This window comes from Scyliorhinus canicula, chromosome 19 (assembly GCF_902713615.1).
Source record: "Scyliorhinus canicula chromosome 19, sScyCan1.1, whole genome shotgun sequence".
Lineage (NCBI taxonomy): Eukaryota > Metazoa > Chordata > Chondrichthyes > Carcharhiniformes > Scyliorhinidae > Scyliorhinus > Scyliorhinus canicula.
Window position 1 is genome coordinate 69,822,714 of NC_052164.1, and position 22,320 is coordinate 69,845,033.

The window sequence follows — 22,320 nt, forward strand, 5'->3', positions numbered from 1 at the left end:
TGTACCCGAACAGGCGGCAGAATGCCACGACTAGGGCTTTTCATAGTAACTTCATTGCAGTGTTAATGTAAGCCTACTAATGACAGTAAAGATTATTATAGAAGTGAAAATATTGTTCTACCAATTAAAGTTGGGACAACATGGTATATTTAGGTCTTCCTGCTGTTGATGCATAATTGTTAAGTGCTGGGAACCTCGATTCACACTTTCCAAGGCTGGCTGATTTGTGCTCCTAGTTGTGCATCCAGAATGTGTTAGTGTGCAATTTGTCCAACCTTTATTTGTTACATCTATTATTCGCCCTACCTTCAGACGATACACGTGCAAACTTGATTGACCCACACAAAATACAAATCACTCGATGATCAGAGACAACCTAGAACGCTGAGGTCTCATACCATCTCATTCATTTGTGTTACTTTATGCACTGCAGGCTTGTACAGACTAGCTGATGAAGACATTATTATCAAACACAGGTACGTTGAGACAAGATGAAGTAAGGATTTGCATTAGTTAATCACGGGAGAGCTGGCCTGATCACCTTTCTGCTCTGTTCCAGGATGAACCTGACCGATTCCCCCTGGCTGTCGAATTCCTGGAAATCCGGCAGCTGCTCCAAGAACTTCAATCCCGGCAATGGTCAGCCCCTCTGGCCCCACAGCCAGGAGAGACAGACCTATTGGAAAACTGGTGAGATGGAAGTGATGGAGTGGCACAAAGCAAATGACTGACAAACAAGGCTGCGTTTATTACCTGGGTTGACTTGAAAATGTGTTGGGATTGTGCCATTTTCCTGTTCTCATTACAGCAGTGGGGTGGGAATTTAATGGATGCATCCACAATGATGAAGGGTTTTGATAGACTGGGTTGGGGAGAATCGGTTTCCACTAGCAGAAGGGTCAGTAACTGGAGCAGACAGATTTAGCATAATTAGCTAAAGAACCAGAGCGGTTATCTCATTGCACGATGGAGCAGACTTCATGGTCCGAATGACCTACTGCTGCTCTTACATTTTATGGTCCTAAGATGATGGGAATTACTTTTTTAAAATAAATTTAGAGCACCAATTATTTTTTTTCCAATTAAGGGGCAATTTAGCCTACCCTGTACATCTTTGGGTTGTGGAAGAGGGGGGGGGGGGGGGGGGGGGGGGGGGTGAAAAACTGCACATGGACAGTGAGCCAGGACTGGGATCAAACCCAGGTCCTTGGCACTGTGAGGCGGCAGCGCTAACCACTACGCAACCGCCCCCCCCCTTCCCTCCACAAATTATCATGATCCAGAGCCTGTTGGGTTGGTGGATGCAGATTCTTTATTTTTTTTTAAATTTAGATTACCCAATTATTTTTTCCAATTAAGGGGCAATTTAGTGTGGCCAATCCACCTACTCTGCACATCTTTGGGTTGTGGGGGCGAAACCCACGCAAACACAGGGAGAATGTGCAAACGCCACACGGACAGTGACCCAGAGCTGGGATCGAACCTGGGACCTCAGCGCCGTGAGGCAGCTGTGCTAACCACTAGGCCACCGTGCTGCCCTGGTGGATGCAGATTCAATAGTAATTGTGAAGAGGGAATTGGCTGTGTACTTGAGTAAGTATATGTGGAGTGCCATGGGGAAAAAAATAAGAAGGCGAGACGAACCAGAGAGCTCTTTGAAAATGACTGCAACAATAAGCTGGGCTGAATGGCCTCCTCCTGTGCTGTGGGCGATTCTCTATATCACTTGAGTCCTTGTGGTGATGACGTCGCCATGATAGGGTGAGTGTGATCTAGGCTACCTTGAAGAGTTGCAGTTCAGGTTTTGGGTGACTGACCCGCTCACCTCCCACCTCTGAGACCCTGCTTTGAATTAGTTACAGGTTGATCGCTCCGTTAAATGAAAAATCAATAGCGAATTCCCATCTGGTGTCCCTGGTGTCAACTGCAATTATGAAGATAGACGGTTCAACCCATCGAGGTGACAACCTAACATATTGCCATAGATTGGCTGTTAAGGGCAATAGAAGTAAAAATTCCACCCGAGTCCCCCAAGGGAGGGGATACAGCATTTAGTTGGGCTTTAACTACATTCAATCTGGACATATGCTTTGTTTTTGGGCTGAATGCAAGGAGTGGGAAGTACCCCATTCTCCACCACTGATGCCTCTCACGCAGATGAGCACAAGCACAATGGAGGCCCACCAGAATAATCCCTGGGATGTCAGGATTGTTTTACGAGGAGAGATTGAGGAAACTGGCTCTGTGTTCATAAAGTTTCAAAAAATGAGAGGCGATCTCATTCAAACTTACACAATTCTTACTGGACATCACAGGGTAGATGCAGAAAGGATATTTCCCCGGGTTGATGTGTCTATAACCAGGGCACACTGTCTCAGAATAAGGGGAAGACCATTTAAGACTGGCGAGAGGAAGAGCTTCTTCACTCAGGAAGTGGTGAATCTTTGGAATTCTCTACCCCAGAGGGCTGTGGAAGATCAATCAATCAAGACAGAAATCAATAGATTTCTGGTCACTAATGACATCAAGGGTTATGGAGAGCGTGTAGGAAAGTCACATTGAGATAGATGGTCACCCATGGTCTAATTGAATGGGCTACTTTGTTCCTATCTTACTAAGTAATCGGAGAAATAAACTACCAACCTACCTCCCAATGTATAATTGTTTCATTTCTTGATTGATGCCTGAGCAGATTTAAGATGTGAAAGTAAGTTCGTCATGAAGGATGCTACAATGATTTATTAGAGTTCCTTATATTTCAGTTCTAATTAGATTACCTCCTCATTGATTATACAGTAAAGACCATCCAATTGAAGTAATGCGCACAGGAAGTGGCTTTCACTGTTGATTTTCTCAAGATTCAACAGTACGCTGTGTTCGCTCTATCAAAACAATATCACCAAGCTATCATCAAATGCCTGGATCAAGCCAACTAGAATGCTGACCCAAAATACTTAAGTTTCTGTCACTTATACCACCTGATTGATTTTGTAGGTCCATCGCTTGAGAAGGCCCAGGCTTTGAGAGACCAAAACCCTCTCATAGTGCCCGATAACGGCCTGTACGGTACGTTCAGCGTTGACATTAAAGAAGAAGATTTGAAGATGTTTAATACTCCGCTCTCGCAGAGGTCTGTCAATTCCAACTATAATGTTCAGCTGACTCCAGACCAAAGTCCTTTGCCGCTGTTGAAAAACAACATGAATCGAAAAAACATCAACAGCCTCGGTCAGGTTACAAAGTTACCATGGAAACCAACGCCCTATCTCCAGCCAAATCCAGACTTGCGGGACAAAAACTACAATAACGGTGAGAGTTTAAATCACCCATTAGCTCTGGGAAATTCTACTTTGAACAAAAACATTTTCTCAATAATGCTTCCTTTGTTGCAAGTGTTGGCACTGTCACTATGGAATGGTTCTATGTAAGGTCATTGTCTTCTGGTACTTTATCCAATTGACCAGTCCCATGTTTTGAGACTTGTCAGTGAATGTCAGCAGGTCACTCAATTAAGGATACCTTACTGCTGTGTCCAATCACATTTTCCTCTCACCCCACAGCAACCACATAAGAATCTGCAGCAAAGATTAATTTACAGATGGAAAGCACACAATTTGTCTGATTCCCCCATTCTCCTCCCCTTCCCCTTCTTCTTCCACCCTTCATCTCCCCTTCCCTGCCCCCTCTACTCCCCAAATGCTCCTCCCCTCCTTCCCCATTTTCTGCCCCTCCTTCCCCTATCCCCTCCTCTCCCACTCCCACCAACCATCCATCCCCCCTTGTTCCCCCTCCTCGCCCCACCTCGTTCCCTCTCCTCTGCCCCTCCTCCCTACTCTCCGCATGCCCCTCATTCACTCCTCTTCTCCTCCCCTCCTCTCTTCAACACCACTCCTCTCCCCCTCCTCCCGTTTCCCCTCCTCTCTTCCCCATCATCTCTGCCTCCCGTCCTCTCCTCTTCCTCCCCTTCTGCACACATACCCTCTTCACCATCTCCCCTCACCCCTTTTCCTCCCCGACCCCCTCCAACCCTCACCTTCTCCCCCTTCCCTTTCCCCCTCACCGCTCTCCCTCCCCACATTCTGTCCCCATTACACTCTTTGCCCTACACACTTACCCTTCCCCATCCCCCCTCACCTCTCCCCTCACCTTCTCCATCTTCTCTCTCTCATCCCCTTTCCCTCAACTTCTTCCCCTTCCTCTCACCTTCTTCCCCCTCATGTTCTTCTGCCTCCCCCTTCACCTGCTCCCCCTCACCCTCTTCCTCTGTCGCCTTCTTCCTCCGTCACCCTCTTCCTCGCCCCCTCCTCACCCACTCTCTTCCACTTTCACCCTCCACCTCACACTCTCTCTTGACTTATAAAAGCTAGTCTCAGTAATGGTGACCATGGAACTATCATCGCTTATTGTAAATAATAGTGGCTCACGAATGTCCTTTAGGGAAGGAAATCTGTCATCCTTCCCTGGTCTGGCCTAGAGTGGCTCCAGACCTACAGTAATGTGGTGGACTCTCAACTGCCCTCTGGAATATTCAGTTCAAAGGCAATTAGGGAGGGGCAACAAATTCTCATTAAAGAATAAAGAAATAATAAAAGATGAGCTCAGTTAACTCAGCACAGACTGGGATGGATCCTAGAATCTTCTATGTGGCGAACAACTTAGGGCAGCGAGATAATCAAGATAATTTAGATGGATGGTATAAGCATGAGGCTCCTCGTCCATATTGCTATCCTGTGATCTGGTGCGTGTCGATTAGGGAACAGATCCGACTCTGCTCTTTAGCTCTCCAGTGTCCCATATCCTGCTGATTCTCACTATCTAAGCATAGTCAATTTAATGGACCTTTTTATGAGGTACCAGAGGTGCCTGTTAGATGATGGATGTAATTTATTCAGGAAAGGAGAGGAGAGAAAACTGAACAGTTAAAAAGAATACGTAACCTTAAGCATTCATTCTAGGGCAATGTCACAAATGTTGAAGCAGACACAACCCTTAAGGTGGAGAGATACTGAGCTGTACAGTACAGGAAAGATCCCAAGTTTAATCATGGTAGCCAGTGTTTTAGTCTTATATTCAGCCTCACGTCAACTGATTAATAAAATGAAGAATTGTCCTGGGTTCCTGATTGCTATACAACAATTCTTGGATGCCATAAGAGGGCGGACAAGCTCGACTGTGCTCGCCTGCCACAGTTGCGACGCTTCCTCGTACTCAATGTCCAGGATCACAAGGGGGGGTAATGGAACGGGATAGGACAATCCCAGGCACCAAGTCAACATCTCCAGAGAGGAAAAACTAACGGAATAAGGCGGGAAAATACTCGAGAGGTCAAGGAGGATGTTTATACATTTCTTTTGTTTCAACCCACATAGGTTTATATAACAAAATCATGCTTCTACATTCTAAAAGCTGATGGAGTCGATAGCTCCATTTCAAATCCTGCTCCCTTCCTAAAAGTTCCTGATTTGTTTTCCTGTGTTTCCATTGTAGCTATGAGAAATAGTTACCTTGAAGTATAAAGAATAGATTATTAATGGAGCAAGCTGGAATCTCACTGTGTGACAGAGTACAAAACCATTAATGAATTAGCCTAGAGTTAACTTAGACATTAACCAATAATTATCATTCCAATTATGTTAAACAATTTATCTTAGCCTATTTCAACGGTCATCTTAACCCATTATGTTACGCTTGTTTATGTTGATTCATTTATTTAATCTGTTTATTTTAACCTGTTTGACCAGTTTATTTAATGAGTTAAACCTCCTTATGTTTATCTTCTTTTCAACTCATTTATTTAACCCATTTTATTTCAAACTGTTTAGTTCAATTATTTTAATCCGGTTACTTTAAAATGTTTAACTTAACCCATTTGTTTTTAACTTGTTATTATAATCGATTTACTATGATAAGTTTTTGAAATGTTTTTTATTTTTTATTACTTTATCAGACTTACAAAGCCAGAGCTCATAGTGTGGACAGGGACAAACCCCTAATCCAGCTCATTGCCTGCTCCAATAACCAATTCAAATTGAATCCAATTCATGGTCCCCACAAGAGACACACTCCAGATCCAGGCATTACACCTGATCTCACGCTCATCTTAGCCAAAAGGCCGAGAAGCGATTGATAACCAGTTTATTTAATTGGATCTTTCAAATGCCCTTGTTAAGACTGGGTGGAAGTCATTCGTATGAACCCAGCGACAAACCAAAAATTACACGTTTTTGCCATCATCTTGCAGTTACCAGTCTGGTTTCTATGAGCTCAGTTTCTTAGCTGGAAGCCTTTGCCTGAGCTGCAGTTTGTACAATATTTTCATGTTGGGAAAATATGGAATTCCTCACAGTTCTTAGAGAAAAAGGAGGGGGAATGAGGGCGCCATTAAAACTACATATGGTATAATTTACAGAAGATTTGTGAAGTGGCCCTATCTCCCATTTTGCTAACTCTTTCCAGAATCTAGTGAACAAGATGTGAAGCCAGTTATCTGTGATTTTGCTTGATTTACCTTGTGAATGGATTGGGGAGAAGCTTTATGGATCCTTCGTCGTGTGGGGTTTGGAACTTGATCCATTAGTCTATGACTGGCTGGGTTGTACATATTCTGTGGAAGCATGAATGTTGATGCGCTTTTATCATTTGTATCTTTTCACTGAGTCCTTTTGATTCCATTTCCAGAAAATAATGGATCTGTAATTACTGTCAGTCGAAACCCAATCACCAGCCCCGGATCCAGCCGCAAAGGTATGACACTGTCTGTATTGTGATGAAGTTGGCTTTCATCTGGGCACCTTGATTGAATGGGGCTGCAATACCCCTGGGAAGGGTGGAAACTTGAGGTCTTACTCTGGAAGTGGAAGTGCACAGAGAGGGCAGCACGCTGGCACAGTGATTAGCACTGCTGCCTCATAGCGCTAGGGACCCAGATTCGTTTCCGACCTTACGTGACTGCCTGTGTAGAGTTTTCACGTTATCCCCGTGTCTGCATGACTTTCCTCTGGGTGCTCTGGTTATCACCCACAGTCCAAAGATGTGCAGGTTAGGAGGATTGACCATGATAAATTGTACCTTAGTGTCCAAAGGTTGGGCGGGTTTATGGGGATGGGGTGGGGAGTGGGCCAATATACAGTGCTCTTTCAGAGGGTTGGTGCAGACTCAATGGGCTGAATGGCCTCCCTCTGCACTGTTGTGGCACTAGTATTCGCAGGTTCAGTCTCTCAGTCTCCATTGGTCATTTGGAGGAGGGGGTGGGGTTACTGGTGTACACATGACTAAATGAGATGGGAGTGATAATTGGAAAGTGAGTTGCTCCAATTGCTTGATGACTCATTTCACATCATTAGTTAAAATGGTATATGGCACAGATTGTCACTGTGGGGAGAGTTATTAAATCTGAATTAAAAGAAATTTGATTTGTCCAAACTAGTGTGTAAAATGGTCAATTAATTTAAAGCTCACATGACCTATGAACAGCCTTCTCATCTTTCTGTCAACTGTGAAACGAGAGCGAGTTTGGGTGGACAGTGTAGAGAGGAACTAATTCTACCTCCAATCTCTACTGTACCTCACTTGGGAGCGGTCTGAGAGAACAGAGTACATTTACGATTTGCTGTCAACTGAAACTTGCGCCTCATCTCCCGAGCATCAAGGTAAAGACCTAGGAATGAAAGCGAAATGCCACCACGCGGTGATCACAGCACTGAAACCAGATTCTACTCTGAATCTTATTAAACCTGGCACAGAATTTCAAATTTAATATTGTTTCAATGTGTTCTTGTACTTGCTCATTTCCTGAGGCATTGACTCATGGGTGATACCAGCCCTCGATATGCCTCGCTTGGCATGATCCTGGTCAGCATATTTAAATGAGCCATTAGGCTCATTTAAATACCCAGACACCACTTTCACCCGGTGCCCGGGAGTCGATGGCTGCGCCGATGAGACCTTGACTGGACCGGGTGCCGTTCACCACTGGTTTTCACAAATGTAGACCAGCCATTATGGCATCTCGGGGGGTCTTGCAGGCCATTTCAGACCCATGGATGGTTGGGGACAGGTGAGAGTGGTAGCCTGGCACACCCCCTAGCACCGGGGCACCTTGGCACTGGCATGCTGAGGGTATCTGGTTGACACTTCCAGGGTGCCAGGCTGGCAGTGCCAAGGTGCCCAGGTGCCAGGGTCACATTGCCAGGGTTCTGGGCCGGGGTGCAATTACCCATTTGAGGGACGGTTCCATGGCCACGGGAAGGTTGGAGGGGTGAAGAGGGGGTGTTCAGAAATTGGGATTGGGGGGGGGGGGGGGGGGGAGGGCCTGAAACCAGGTGCGGTGGGGGGGGGGGAGGGGGAGGAGAGATCAGGGCAGCGAGTTAAAATAGTGCCTCGATCTGCAAGGAGCCATTCCTGTTGCCGAGCTCAGCTCTCCAGTGCATGAAATCCACTAAAGTGAGATCTCAGTGGGGAGAAATTCCCTGAGGCCCAGAAAAATGGCAAAGTGCTGGTGAGTAATGGGATGAACCTGGGTGCTTCAGCCCGAACGGCTTCTTGTCTGCTAAATCACACCCTAAGTGTTCCCACCAGGGCTGAATAGTGTGTGACTTGTGTTCCCTTTGGGTCAGGGCATGTAAATGCATCACGTGCCCACAAAAATCGAGAGTGATTCCCATCCTTGATGGCGACTGATTCGCTGGGGAAGAAATTTGCGCTGAAGAGCTTGACAAGGTGGAGATGTTTTTTAACACTCCACTCCCCACACACGCTCTTTCCAGCCAAGAAGATGGCAGAAAGGAGACCTGCTCCCCCACTTTGGGGAAAGTGAGCTTGATGGAATGCTGGATGCAGTGGAGGAGATGAGGGACAACCTCTTCCTCAGGGTGGGTGCCAGCTATAGTCGCCAGGTCCTGGGAGCAGGTGGCAGAGACGGATAATGCTGCCAGCCTCACGCAAAGGACTGGAAGCCAGTTCCGCAAAAAGATAAATGACTTCCTGATTGGAGTTCGGGTGAATCACCACCTCTGTGGGCCCTGACATCACCCCTGTCCCTCACTCCTCCCATCACCCCCCCCCCCCCCCCCCCCCCCCCCCCCCCCACAATCCCCTAGAGGCCAACCACACCTCACTTGCCTGCATCTCTCTTACATTCCACCGTCCATCAAACCCGAACACTTGTATTGGCCATTTTGGGCAGGAGCCTTGCACACACGTGCCACCAACTACAGATCCCCTGTAGAACTCACCTCCCCGCATCTCACTCCATCCTTTCTCTGTCCGCTGAGGGATAAGATGGCCCATAGTAGGCATGAACGCCAAAAGACTGGAGGGGGTATCTGTGAACTGTGGATCCATATCCCAGCCGAGAAGAGGGCCTTGCAACCAGCAGGCGAGGCTGAGGAAAATGCAGTGGCTGAGATGGAGATCAGCATGCGGCTCCACAAGTGAGAGCCCAAAGTAAGTGAGTACCCTCTCTCACCGACCACTCCATCTCACCATGCCTTTTGTCTTGCAGGATGACCATCAGACGAGGTCGGGCTGTCCGTGGTCACTGCTCCCCAGCCACATACCCAGCACACCCTGAGCACCAGTCCGGGGAAGACACCGAGTTCTTGTCACTGTTGTCATCTGCACCCTCAATATCACGGAGGCTATCACCTTGGTGGGACATTTTAGTGAAGAGGCTCCTGGGTCACCTTCTAGTGCGCACTTCACAGATGTTGCAGGAACCCCTTAGGCTGCAGATGGTTGGAGGGCTGCCCAATCCCAGGGAACAGCTGTAGTCCGGTCAGGTGTCGCATTGATCCCATCACTGGTGGAGACACAGACACAGAGCCAGGGTTCACAGGATAGGGTGTCAGCAACATTTCAGTACCTGCAAGTACAGCTGGAGGAATCCAACCACCTTCAGGCACAGGAGATGGTGCTAACAATGCATGTCCCTCAAGCAAACACTGAAAGAGTGGCTTCCACAGTGGATGGCCTGGGACAAAATCTCAGTGTCATGGGTCAAGATGTCCAAGGTTTGGGGTAATCTGTGCGGTCGATGGATGAGGTGCAGGATAGAGGAGCCCAGTCACGGGCAGACATGTCCCAGTCCCACATGCATGTTGCTGTGGCACTTCAGAGCTTGGCCCATTCACAAAGGGTCATTGCTGAGGGCATTAAGAGCATTGGCCGGGTGCTGACTGACCTTAGCCAGTAGAGGGAGATGGCACAGTCACAGAGGGACATGTCCCAGTCTCAGTGCTCCATGGCTGAGGGCATTGTAACCATGGTTAGATAAGGATGGGCCTCTGTTACTTGCAGCATCATGTGATGGTGGAGCTTCTGGAATTCATTCCAACCTCCCCTCTGTTCCATTGAGGAGGGGCCCATGCCAGTCCCTCCCGCAGGGAAAGATCTGGAGCACCTCACCCTTTCCTCAACCTTTCCGAACCCCACCGAACCCTCCAGAGGACAGCGGCCAAGGACATCACAGGTCAGAGGGCAAGACACTCAGCAGACCACCAACACTTCTGATATGCTGTTGGAGTTACACCTAGAAGGTGTGATAGACCACAGAAGATAAGAAAGTTGGCACGGGTATAGCACAGAAGTGATAGTTGGGGGGTTAGAGTGGAACCATGTATATACTCACCATTAAACACTCTCGTACCAACGGTTCGGCCTGCCTCTATCCTCTGTCTGATGGGTGTAAGGGATGGGCTAGGCCTGGTTGCCCCCCCCCCCCCCCACCCATTGATATATGGGTGTGTGAGATGGATTGGCCAGCGGGGATCACCCGGACGGACAGTGGAATGGGATCCTAAAGGCAGGAGTCAGACTTCGTCAAACAATGAGGAGCACCAGAGCTCACCTCATAGCGAAGTCGTCATGATCCTCCAGTGGATCCAGTGGACAAGACCCTCTGATACTGCTAACACCGGGCCAACACCCTGTGGTGATGCTGGTAGCACCTTCAGAGTGATGCGTGTGACCTTTGTTTGGGGTGAGCTCTGATATCTCCCTGCCGTGGGGGTGTGTTTCTGATGAGTGCACTGAGGAGTTGCAGCACTTGGTGTGCCGCTGATTGAGCTTGGCCACGCCCATCCCATTGATGGGTTAGCTGGGGTCTGAGGGTTTCCAGAGGAGTGGCCTGGGTGGGCTCCAAGATGACCAGAGGCTCTGAGAGCATTTACAGGACACAGTCAGCAGTTAGCAGAGTGAACAGCCAGGAGGCTGTAAGTAACACCATAGGGGTGTGTTTAAATCACACACTGCAGCAATGGTGGTCTGAGCCAGCCCACCCTGAACTCGAATCGAACACCCCGAGCGCATGGACCTGGCACCAAGGCATCCCCTGCAACTCCTCCTGGCCCAGACAGCTACCCCCCCCCCCCAGCAAGCCCAATACTTTTGGAGAGTTTTTTTGGAGTTTTCTTAACTTCTCGCTCTCCTTCAACAGCTGTAGTGCTAAGGCCCTACCAGGGGCTGGTATAGCACAGTGGGCTAAACAGTTGGTTTGTAATGCAGAACAATGCCAGCAGCGCAGGTTCAATTCCTGTACCGGCCTCTCTGAACAGGCGCCGGAATGTGGCGACTAGGGGCTTTTCACAGTAACTTCGTTGAAGCCTACGTGAGACAATAAGTTATTATTATTTAATTACTTGCACCAATTTGTGCCCATGTGACTTCCACCTAAGAGGGACAGAGCATTGCGGAGAGGTGGTGCATGAAGTGTCCAACCCACTGATGATATTTAAATCCATGCAAATGAGTGTTTTGCATGGATCCGCCAGTGCGGGGTACAAACTTCGATAACCCCGCCAGTGAGGGACTGGAACATGGCGACGGAGCCGGGCGCAAATCACGATTTTTCTGTTGCGCGCTATTCGCCACCCGATCACAATCCTCACTGCCGGCGTTGCAAAATGGAGAACTCAGCCCAGACTGCAGAAACAGCTGGAAGCCAGAGCTGAAGCGCCAAACAGGCGCCGGAATGTGGCGACTAGGGGCTTTTCACAGTAACTTCATTTGAAGCCTACTCGTGACAATAAGCGATTTTCATTTCATTTTCATGAAGCATGGAGTGGTCATTTTAAAGCACTGTGAATAAAAGCTGCTTCACACATTGAAACTGGTGTCACCTCTGCATAACTCTGCAATGTAAACTAAAGGCACTAATAGTGACTGGCACTCACTTGCAGTACAATGACCAAATCACTTGGCCTGGAGCCGCTGTGGAAATTGAGTGAACCTTCACTCACTCAACCTAGCAGCTGATGTGACAAAACTGGGTCCTGCCCAAGGACCAGGAACTACTAGTTTAGGGAGTTTCTGCCCCTGATCCTGCCCCCTGCTGCCATTTGTCCTCCGAGAAATGTACATCATTTAGGTATCGTTCAGGCTGAGCTCCAGCCTTGCAGGGCTCCCCCATTTGAAGCCACTTGGTTTTCTCAGTTGGTTGTGTTCTCACTTCGGATTCAGCACAAATAATAGCTTCAATCTCCGGTTCATGATTGGAGTAAATAATCTAGCAGGCATTCCAGTGCATTGCTAGGCAGCAGTGTGATATTGGAGGATGCAGTCTTCTAGATGAAGTATTAGATGAGTCGTCCTTGTGGGTATAGTATACAGGGGTTTGTCCTGAAATTGAGAGCACCAAAGATGTTTATGGGACGTTTCTGAGGTGTGATTAGTCTTTCAAATATCTTCATCCCAAGCAGTTACTGGATTCCGCCCCTAGAGAGCAGCACCAATTCACAGTTGATCGAGCCGAATGTGACGAGAGTATCATCCCACAGTAACCAGCAGCTCTAGTGAATGTCAGCACAATATCTGACCATGATAGCAGAGCTGAGCCTGTGCCCGAGTTCAGCCAGGGTCCAGTTTGAGTGAATTCTAACCTGGAGTTTCTTCATTTACAGCTGTTACATGCCACTCGATTGAAATGTTTAACATTTAACAATTGTTACTTGTTCAATATGTTTGTCTTAAAATAAACCTAGTCACCTGTGCTTGTTTGCTTTTGAGTTGTCACCTGAACGCGTTTTATTGAAGTTTGATCACATTATATCTCCCAGTGTTGCTCCATTGGGCCCCCTGTATTTGAGTCTCTTTGCTTGTTTCACACCAGCAGCTGTTGCAGGAGAGGTTTGAAGCAGAAGAAGTGATGCACTATCAATTACGACGAGACGAGAGTAGAGAGTAATCGAGGATTTATTAAGCAGAGATGTGGATCCTCCCGCAGCTGCTGCCGAAATGGCTGCAGCTCGGAGAGCCTACACATTTATACTCCGCCTACTGGGCGGAGCCAGCAGGCAGGGATCTACCCCGGTACCTGTAGTACAGGGGCCTTACTGTAATACCCTCGTATGCAGTATACACAATACAACAGTGGTGACTACCACATTCACCCCCTGTTAAAAAGGAGTCCAGTGAGGGTGGTGGAAAACTATTTACATACAGGTTGGTAAAAAAATTTTGAAAGAGTCTACAAATTTAGACGGTCGGGCGCCTTGATCCGCCATTGCGAGCACCGCAGGTGCGGTGTTGATGCCGGCGTTGGTTCGGTCGTCGGTGACTCCGGGAGCGTGTCGACCTCATCTTGATCCACAGGTGGGACCAAGGGGAGGGTGGAACATCCTGGAGTGGGGGCTGTGGCGGGGTGCACCGGGGGAAGGGAGGGTGGTGCCGGGGCAGAGGGGGGGGGGGGTGTGTGCGGGGACCCAGCTGGTGCCAGGTCCCGAAGGGAGACTGTGTCTTGGCGGCCGTCGGGGTACGCTACGGAGGCGTACTGTGGGTTCGTGTGGAGTAGCTGTACCCTTTCAACCAACGGGTCCGCCTTGTGGAGCCGCACGTGCTTACGGAGGAGAACGGGTCCTGGAGCTGCCAGCCATGTCGGGAGCGAAACCCTGGAGGTGGACTTCCTAGGGAAGGCAAAGAGACGTTCATGGGGAGTTTCGTTAGTCGCGGTGCACAGGAGCGACTGAATGGAGTGAAGGGTGTCGGGAAGGACCTCCTGCCAGCGGGAGACTGGGAGATTTCTGGACCGTAGGGCCAGCTGGACGGCCTTCCAGACCGTCCCATTCTCCCGCTCCACCTGCCCATTTCCCCGGGGGTTGTAGCTGGTCGTCCTGCTCGAGGCAATGCCCCTATTGAGCAGGTACTGGCGCAGTTCATCGCTCATAAATGAGGATCCCCCGTCGCTGTGGACGTAGGCGGGGAAACCGAACAGAGCGAAGATGGTGTTAAGGGCTTTGATGACGGTGGCAGATGTCATGTCGGGGCATGGGATGGCGAAGGGGAATCTCGAGTACTTGTCAACCACATTGAGGAAGTACGTGTTGCGGTGGAGGGGAGGGGCCCTTTGAAGTCCACGCTGAGGTGTTCAAAGGGGCAGGAGGCCTTCACTAGGCGCGCACGGTCTGGCCGGTAGAAGTGCGGTTTACACTCCACGCAGACCTGCCAGTCTCTGCTGATAGCCCTGACTTCCTCAATGGAGGCAACCAAGTGCCCACATGCCAAAGCCATGACAGCAGTTGGATTGTGGATGGATTCCTCCAGCCTTCATCCAGTCTACGCATGGCCCCTGGCAACTCTACCTGATGTTCTCCTGTCTATCTCTGCGTCTCCAACAAGTCTCTTAGAGTCAAGCTCAGCGGCTCCACATCTGCTTGGGGCTCAGCAGGGGCCTGGCCTCCAGCAATCGTCAGAGTGTCAGAGGCCTCGGCTGTCACTGCCTCCACCATTTCCAGACCCGATTGGAACCCCGAGCCTACTCTAGAACATGGACTGAAATGAAGGTATCCGTGCTGGTGGAGGGTGCACGTGATGGTGCATCCTCTGAGGATTCTGAGACATCTTCATCAGAAGTGGAGTTGGGACTTGGGCTTAGTGTTTGTGGGTAGCAGTACCTCCCGGCTTCTTGCTGGCACCTGGGATAGAGAAAAGAAAGATTAAGTGATTCACTCAGCAGATTTGTAAATGAAAGAGAAGGCAGTGCCAGTGTGCACAATTGAAAATTACAGACCGATGCTGCCTCACTGGCTTCCTGGGGGAGTTCTATCTTGTCTTCAGCAGAGGCCCGGCCCTGCACCTCCCCAACCAGCTCAGCGCCCTGTCCTTCAAAATAGGTGAAGATCCTGATTTCTGGCATTCTCCTCCAGCCTTGACCCTCTCCCTTCTGTTTTGGGTGTTCTTCTCCTTCAGAAAGCTGGAAGGATTGGTTGTCAATGGGTGAGCAGTTCAGGAGTGTGCCTGCCTGTGGCAGCTGCTGGGCCCCCAAGTCCTGCAACTGACATGGGACTGAGGGTTTAAAGTTGTTGATCTCGCACCTGCTGGTCGTGTATGACATCCCTGTGCACTCTAACCTTTAGCCTGTCTGATGCCCTGATGAGAGTGTCAGTTCACAGGAAGACGACAATGTACTCACCCTGGTGAGCAGATCATTCTTCCGGCACTTCTGGTCGGTTTGCCTTTGGGCACCATGGGTGATAACCACCCCTGCAAACTCCTCCCAGGTTGCTATGCGCCTTCTGCTGCCACCCTGGGGAAACAGCAACTCTGCCTTTTCTGGACGGCCTGGAGGAGAATCCCAGGGGAGGCATGACTCAACAATGTGGCCGAGGGTTGCTTCCTTCCGCTCAACATTTTTGTGGATGCAGAGTCCAGAGCTCCTGGCCAGCACCGAGTGAATTGTTGTCTGTAAATATGGGGCGGGATTCTCTCAGCCCAGGGTTGGGCTGGAGAATCCCTGCAACCGGCGCGAATCGCGCCACGCCGCCCTCACGCCGGGACGCGATTCTCTGCAGAGCGAAGAATCGGCGCCATTGGCGCCGGCGTGATTGGCGGGCCTGTCGGGGGCCGCTCTAAGTGGCCCCTCCCGCCAATTCTCGGCCTAGGATGGGCCGAGCGGCCGTCGCAAAAAACTCGAGTCTCACTGGTGCCGTTCTAATCTGCTCTTAGCCGGCGGAACCTTGGCATGGAAGGCTCCGTGGGCGGCCTGTGGGGGGCCCTGGTGGGGGCCTCCTTTGGCGCCGGTGTCATTGCGTGTGCGCGGACCCCGCGGCGAACAGTTGACGTTGGGATCAGCAGATGGAGTGGCCTGGGCCACTCCAGTGCCGTGCTGGTCCCCTGTAGGGGCCAGAATTGCCGATCCTGAGGCCGTGTTGACGCCATCGAGAAATGTTACGGCGTTTCCGACGGCGCCAACATTTAGCCTCAGGATCAGAAAATCCCATCCATGATGCCTAGATCTTCAGCCCCATAAGGTAACGGGTCTGTGTCCACCATTAGATTTCCCATGGTCTGCCCTGATGAATAAGTAATGACTGAACAACGCAACATCACATGTGTTCAGCAATCACACCGACTTCTCCACCTGCCAGTGGAAGATTTCACCCTTACTGTGTGGAGGGATTCACAGAAAAACCAGTAGGTGGAGCTTTGATTCCACTAGTAATGAATAGGGGCTCACTGATAAGTAATACCGGTAAGACTTAGCTTTCACTCGTGGCCAGCTGTATTACAATAACACACTGAGATATAACGTGTAATAATAGGCAATATTATATCAGTACCTAATTGTTCTACAGCCTGGTAATATTCAATGACTACAGAGTAACTCTCTGCTGTGTTATTAACATTGACAGGTTGTAGGCTGTATGTGTGTTTTTATTTTGATATATTTTGCTGGAAACAGTGGCCATTTTCTCTCCAGTTTTGGCTGGTTCAGTTTTGTTTGCCAACTCAAATACTCAGCAGTTCTGGCAGCGTCTGTGGAGAGAGAGAGAGAGAGAGAGGGATAGGCTTAACATTCTATCAAACTTCATCGACCTGAAGCATTAACTCTATTCCTTTCTCAACAGATGCTGGCAGACCTGGGCACTTTCTGTTTCAATTCCAGATTTCCAGCGTCTGCAATATTTTGCTTTTGTGTTGCGTGAGGACATTAGGCCCAAAATGCAGCATTTAGTTGCGTTACGAAGCCTGTTGTTTGTGATCTACATAAATGACCTGGAGGAAGGTATAGGTGGTCTGATTACCAAGTTTGCAGATGATACTAAGATTGGTGGAGTTGCAGATAGCGAGGAGGACTGTCAGAGAATACAACAAAATATAGATAGATTGTAGAGTTAGGCAGAGAAATGGCAGATGGAGTTCAATCCAGACAAATGCGAGGTGATGCATTTTGGAAGATCAAATTCAAGAGCGGACTATATGGTCAATGGAAGGGTCCTGGGGAAAATTGATATACAGAGAGATCTGGGAGTTCAGGTCCATTGTACCCTGAAGGTGGCAACACAGGTGGATAGGGTGGTCAAGAAGGCATACAGCATACTTGCCTTCATTGGAAGGGATATTGAGTACAAGAGTTGGCAGGTCATGTTACAGTTGTATAGGACTTTGGTTCGGCCACATTTGGAATACTGCGTGCAGTTCTGGTCGCCACATTACCAGAAGGATGTGGATGCTTTGGAGAGGGTGCAGAGGAGGTTCACCAGGATGTTGCCTGGTATGGAGGGTGCTAGCTATGAAGAAAGGTTGAGTAGATTAGGATTGTTTTCGTTGGAAAGACGGAGGTTGAGGAGGGACCTGATTGAGGTCTACAAAATTATGAGAGGTATGGACAGGGTGGATAGCAACAAGCTTTTCCCAAGAGTGGGGGTGTCAATTACAAGGGGTCACGATTTCAAGGTGAGAGGGGGAAAGTTTAAGAGAGATGTGGGTGGAAAGTTTTTTACGCAGAGGGTGATGGGTGCCTGGAATGCTTTACCAGCGGAGGTGGTAGAGTCGGGCACGATAGCATCATTTAAGATGCATCTGGACAGGTATATGAACGGGCGGGAACAGAGGGAAGTAGACCTTGGAAAATAGGAGACAGGTTTAGATAAAGAATCTGGATCGGCGCAAGCTGGGAGGGCCGAAGGGCCTGTTCCTGTGCTGTAATTTTCTTTGTTCTTTGTTCTATAGTTGTATATAGTACTCAGTTGTATATAGTACTTAGTATATGATTATGTAGTACAATATGTGGGCATATGTGTGTAGAACAATGAAGTTTTATATCGGTTAATGTAACGATATGCTACAATTGGATCAAGTCAAAAAACTGAACAAAACAAGCGATTTATTTTAATCTGCATACAAACAGGGAATTAATCATTCCAGACAGACAGATGGAGCTATCAACTTTCCTTTTAAGTGCTCCTTCTTGTTATAAAACTGCCTTTGGCACCAACCTCAATTCTGGAGCTGGCACTGTGAGGTATGAGGTTTCCTGACTCCCCCTGGCATTGGTGTGTGCCACGTGAGACGTGGTCTCCACAGGTATCCAATAGGAATTTTTTTTTAAAAAATTTCGAGCAGCCAATTATTATTTTTTCCCAATTAAGGGGCAATTTAACGAGGTCAATCCACCTAACCAGCACATCTTTGGGTTGTGGAGGTGAAACCCACGCAGACATGGCGAGAATGTGCAAACTCCACATGGACAGTGACCCAGGGCTGGGATTCGAACCCAGGTCCTCAGCGCCGCAGTCCCAGTGCTAACCACTGAGCCACATGTCGCCCTACCAATAGCAAATATAAACACATCCATGTGAGAGTGTGGAGCCGCCATCTGTTCTGGCCAGCGGTCTGTTTGGCATATCCAAGCCTCCAAGGGCCTGCTCACTCAGTTGTCCGTTGTGGTGGTGCTGTGGATGTGCCCAGCAATGCTTACGGAATGGAGTCACTGTAGTCAAAAGCTGCAGGCTGCTCAGAATACACCTGCGGTTATTTACAAGCTCAAGGTAGGATGATCATTACCTATAGCAACAGTTTGGCTCAAAACAGTGTGTTGTGTTTGTATGTCTGGGTAAAGGGATGTGAACAGAAGCAACTTTTAGATAAAACTTGCCAATCACCGATTAAGAATTTAAACTATGTATTCAGTTTTGATTGCTGTTCAACAGCTCAAGGGATGTAGGCGAGAGGGAAGAAAGAGGAGATACCTACGCTGCCACTCACTCCTTCCATTAAAGACACAATTAGATCACTGTCAACATACTGTGGGTTACTATTGGCCAAAAACTGAACTGGGTTAGCTCTATAAATACTGTGGCTATAAGAACACCTGAGAGGAAAGGAATCCTGACTGCCCAAAGCCTGTCCACAAGGCATAAGTCAGGAGTTTGATGGAATGCTCTCCACTTGCCTGCATGAGTGAAGCTCCAAGAACACTCATGAAGCTTGTCACCATCCAGGACAAAGCAGCCCACTTGATTGGCAGCCAGTCCACAAACATTTACTCCCTCCACCAACAACACACAGTGGCAGCAGTGTGTACCATCTACAAGATGCAGTGCAGGAACTCGCCAAGCCTCCTCAAGCACCACCTTCCAAATCCACGACCACCACCATGTAGAAGGACAAGGCAGCAGACACATGGGAACCCCACCACCTCGGCATTCTCCTCCAAGCCACTCACCACCCTGATTTGAAAACATATCACCGTTCCTTCACTATTGCTGTGTCAAAATTCTGGAACTCCCTCCCAACAGCACTGTAGGTGTACTGACACATCCTGGAAGAAGGCAGCTCACCTCTACCCTCTCAAATTCAATTAGGGATGAGCAATAAATGCTGGCCTAGCCAGTGATGCCTACATTTGCATGAATGAATAAAAAAAACAACGGTGGCAACTTTGATTCAGTGGGTAGCGCTCTTGCCTCTGAATCAGAAGGTTGTGTTCTTTGTTCCCACAAAGACTTGGGTGAAAAATCTAGGCTGATCTCAGTGCGTAACCGAGGTACTGGGCAGGATACTCCATTGACTGACACCAGAATCGCGAAACGCTCTTCACAAACCAACAGGGGTTCCACTCGATGAACGTGCAGCTGGTGTGTGACCATGCGATGTGCATCATGCATGTCTGCGCCGTATACCGGGGCAGTGTGCATGATGCCTTCATCCTGCCACACTCTACGGTTCCTGACCTCGAAAGTGCCCAACCGAGGCGAGGTTATCTGGGATGGTGGAGGGTGTTGGAGACACTGTGATGTGAAGTTGATATCTTCCCTGGACTCGAGCTCTGGGGTGTCACGGGATGCGGTCGATGGTTCCCATTCGTGTTGGTGTCATCGTCGTCGCTGGTCAGCACCTAGGGTTGTGGTTATGGTTGGGTGTGGGGGAGGGGGCGGGACACACCAGAAGGGCCCGCTTCATCACCAGCTCCTGCCATGACACACGGCAAGACGCCTGATTGCATCATGGGTGGGAGTGTGTGGGGCGAGGGGGGCTGTGTGGGGAGGGGTGTGGTGGTGGTGGAGAAGGGGTATGGGGGGTTGCTGGAGGGTTGACACAATTGCCATGGGGAACCACAACTTAGTAGGGTCTCACTTCCTCGCCCGATGTAAACCTCCGCCCCGATGACTGTCCTTCGGGCCCCGCGGCCACATCTTCTGCTGTGCTGAGGGGCCGTAACTCTGGTAGTCCCTCCAGTCTTCCCGCCCCTTGGTGGTTGTGGGTGACTTTCTCCTGGCCGGGGGGGGGGGGGGGGGGGGGGTTGGGAAACAAAAACGCACAATGTTAGATAGACCAATGCATGCAGCCCAGGGGGTGGGTAGCTGATGGCTTCAGTGGCCAGGGCACATGGCCATGGTGGCTGATATGTGGTGCAGGGTGGGGTTTGGCTGCCCTCCAGGTCAGGGGGGGGGGGGGGAGGGGGGGGGGCATTTATGGGGGGGTGGGGCGGGGCACAGTGCTGCCTACTCACTCTGGCCGCCCTGAGAAGATCATGCAGTTTTTTTTGCCACTATTGGCTGGTCCTTGTGGTGTTGCCCACAGCGCTGAAGACTTCTTCCACCTGCGCCTTGGCCTGGCGAAAGCCAGGCAGCCTCCTTCTCACCCCAGGATACAGGGTCACCCGCCTCATCTCCACCGCATCCAGCAGGGTCACCAGTTTGGCATCTCTGAACCTTGGTGCCGCATGTCTTGCTGCCATCTTATTGGCTGGGATGGTGTGTGTGGGGAGTGAAGTGTGTATATGTGGCTGCAGCTTGTCAGCCTCCTGAGTGTCAATCCCGAACTCGACGAATCTGGCACCATGTCTGATTGGAATTGAATGTGTTCCACATGGGGCACCCGGTGCCACCCCCTTAACAGTTGCTGAATTGATCCAGGTATGGCCCCAATTTGGCTATCAGAGAAGTCCACTAATCCTGCCCTGGGGTCAACATTTGTCTCAGGAACGGGGAATCCGGCCCACTGTCTTTCAGATGAAACATTAAACCAAGTCCCTATTAAACATTTTGTGGATGTAAAAGAATAGACCGTTCGATTTGGAAAAGAACAATGGAGTTATTCTCAGGTATATCCTGGTCATTTGCATCCCTCAACCAATATCGCCATAACAGGTTACCTGGCCGTTATATCATTGCTATTTTTGGCACCTTGCTCTGCCTAGAATAGTTGCCATGTTTCCTACGTTACAACAATTACACTTCAAAAAGCACTTCTTTGTTATAAAGTGTTTGGGGGCATCCTGAGTCTGTGAGATGTGGTCGCCACAGATAGCCAATGTCCTGAGGTCATGGAAATCAGCATATAACAACAATCTATGCTTGTATTGCATCTTTGGCATAATATAATATACCAAGGCGCATCAAAGGGGTTCAGGGGTCCTGTGTTCTAATAGCACGTTTTCATGTTAGTATGGTTGATACTATGGTTGACCCTCCTGTTCCCTGCTCCCCTCCCAATCGCTGACCCTCCTGTTCCCTGCTCCCCTCCCAATCGCTGACCCTCTTGTTCACTGCTCCCCTCCCAATTGCTGACCCTCTTGTTCACTGCTCCCCTCCCAATCGCTGACCCTCTTGTTCACTGCTCGCCTCCCAATCGCTGACCCTCTTGTTCACTGCTCCCCTCCCAATCGCTGACCCTCTTGTTCACTGCTCGCCTCCCAATCACTGTCCCTCTTGTTCACTGCTCCCCTCCCAAACGCTGACCCTCCTGTTCACTGCTCCCCTCCCAAACGCTGACCCTCCTGTTCCCTGCTCCCCTCCCAATCGCTGACCCTCTTGTTCACTGCTCCCCTCCCAATTGCTGACCCTCTTGTTCACTGCTCCCCTCCCAATCGCTGACCCTCTTGTTCACTGCTCGCCTCCCAATCGCTGACCCTCTTGTTCACTGCTCGCCTCCCAATCACTTTCCCTCTTGTTCACTGCTCCCCTCCCAAACGCTGACCCTCCTGTTCACTGCTCCCCTCCCAAACGCTGACCCTCCTGTTCCCTGCTCCCCTCCCAATCGCTGACCCTCTTGTTCACTGCTCCCCTCCCAATTTCTGACCCTCTTGTTCACTGCTCCCCTCCC

General features: G+C 49.5%; 1 protein-coding gene across 2 annotated transcripts in view; it reads left to right on the forward strand.

Moving 5' to 3' along the window:
- robo4 (roundabout, axon guidance receptor, homolog 4 (Drosophila)) overlaps positions 1-22,320 on the forward strand; it is a 177,077-nt gene that overhangs the window by 128,694 nt on the left and 26,063 nt on the right. Inside the window, exons 12-15 of one of the 2 annotated variants that reach the window (XM_038779102.1) lie at positions 434-476; positions 560-690; positions 2,995-3,309; positions 6,679-6,744. In XM_038779102.1, the coding sequence (XP_038635030.1) occupies positions 434-476; positions 560-690; positions 2,995-3,309; positions 6,679-6,744 (555 nt within the window). The remainder of the gene's footprint in view (positions 1-433; positions 477-559; positions 691-2,994; positions 3,310-6,678; positions 6,745-22,320) is intronic. The other variant, XM_038779103.1, reaches the window with a different exon arrangement.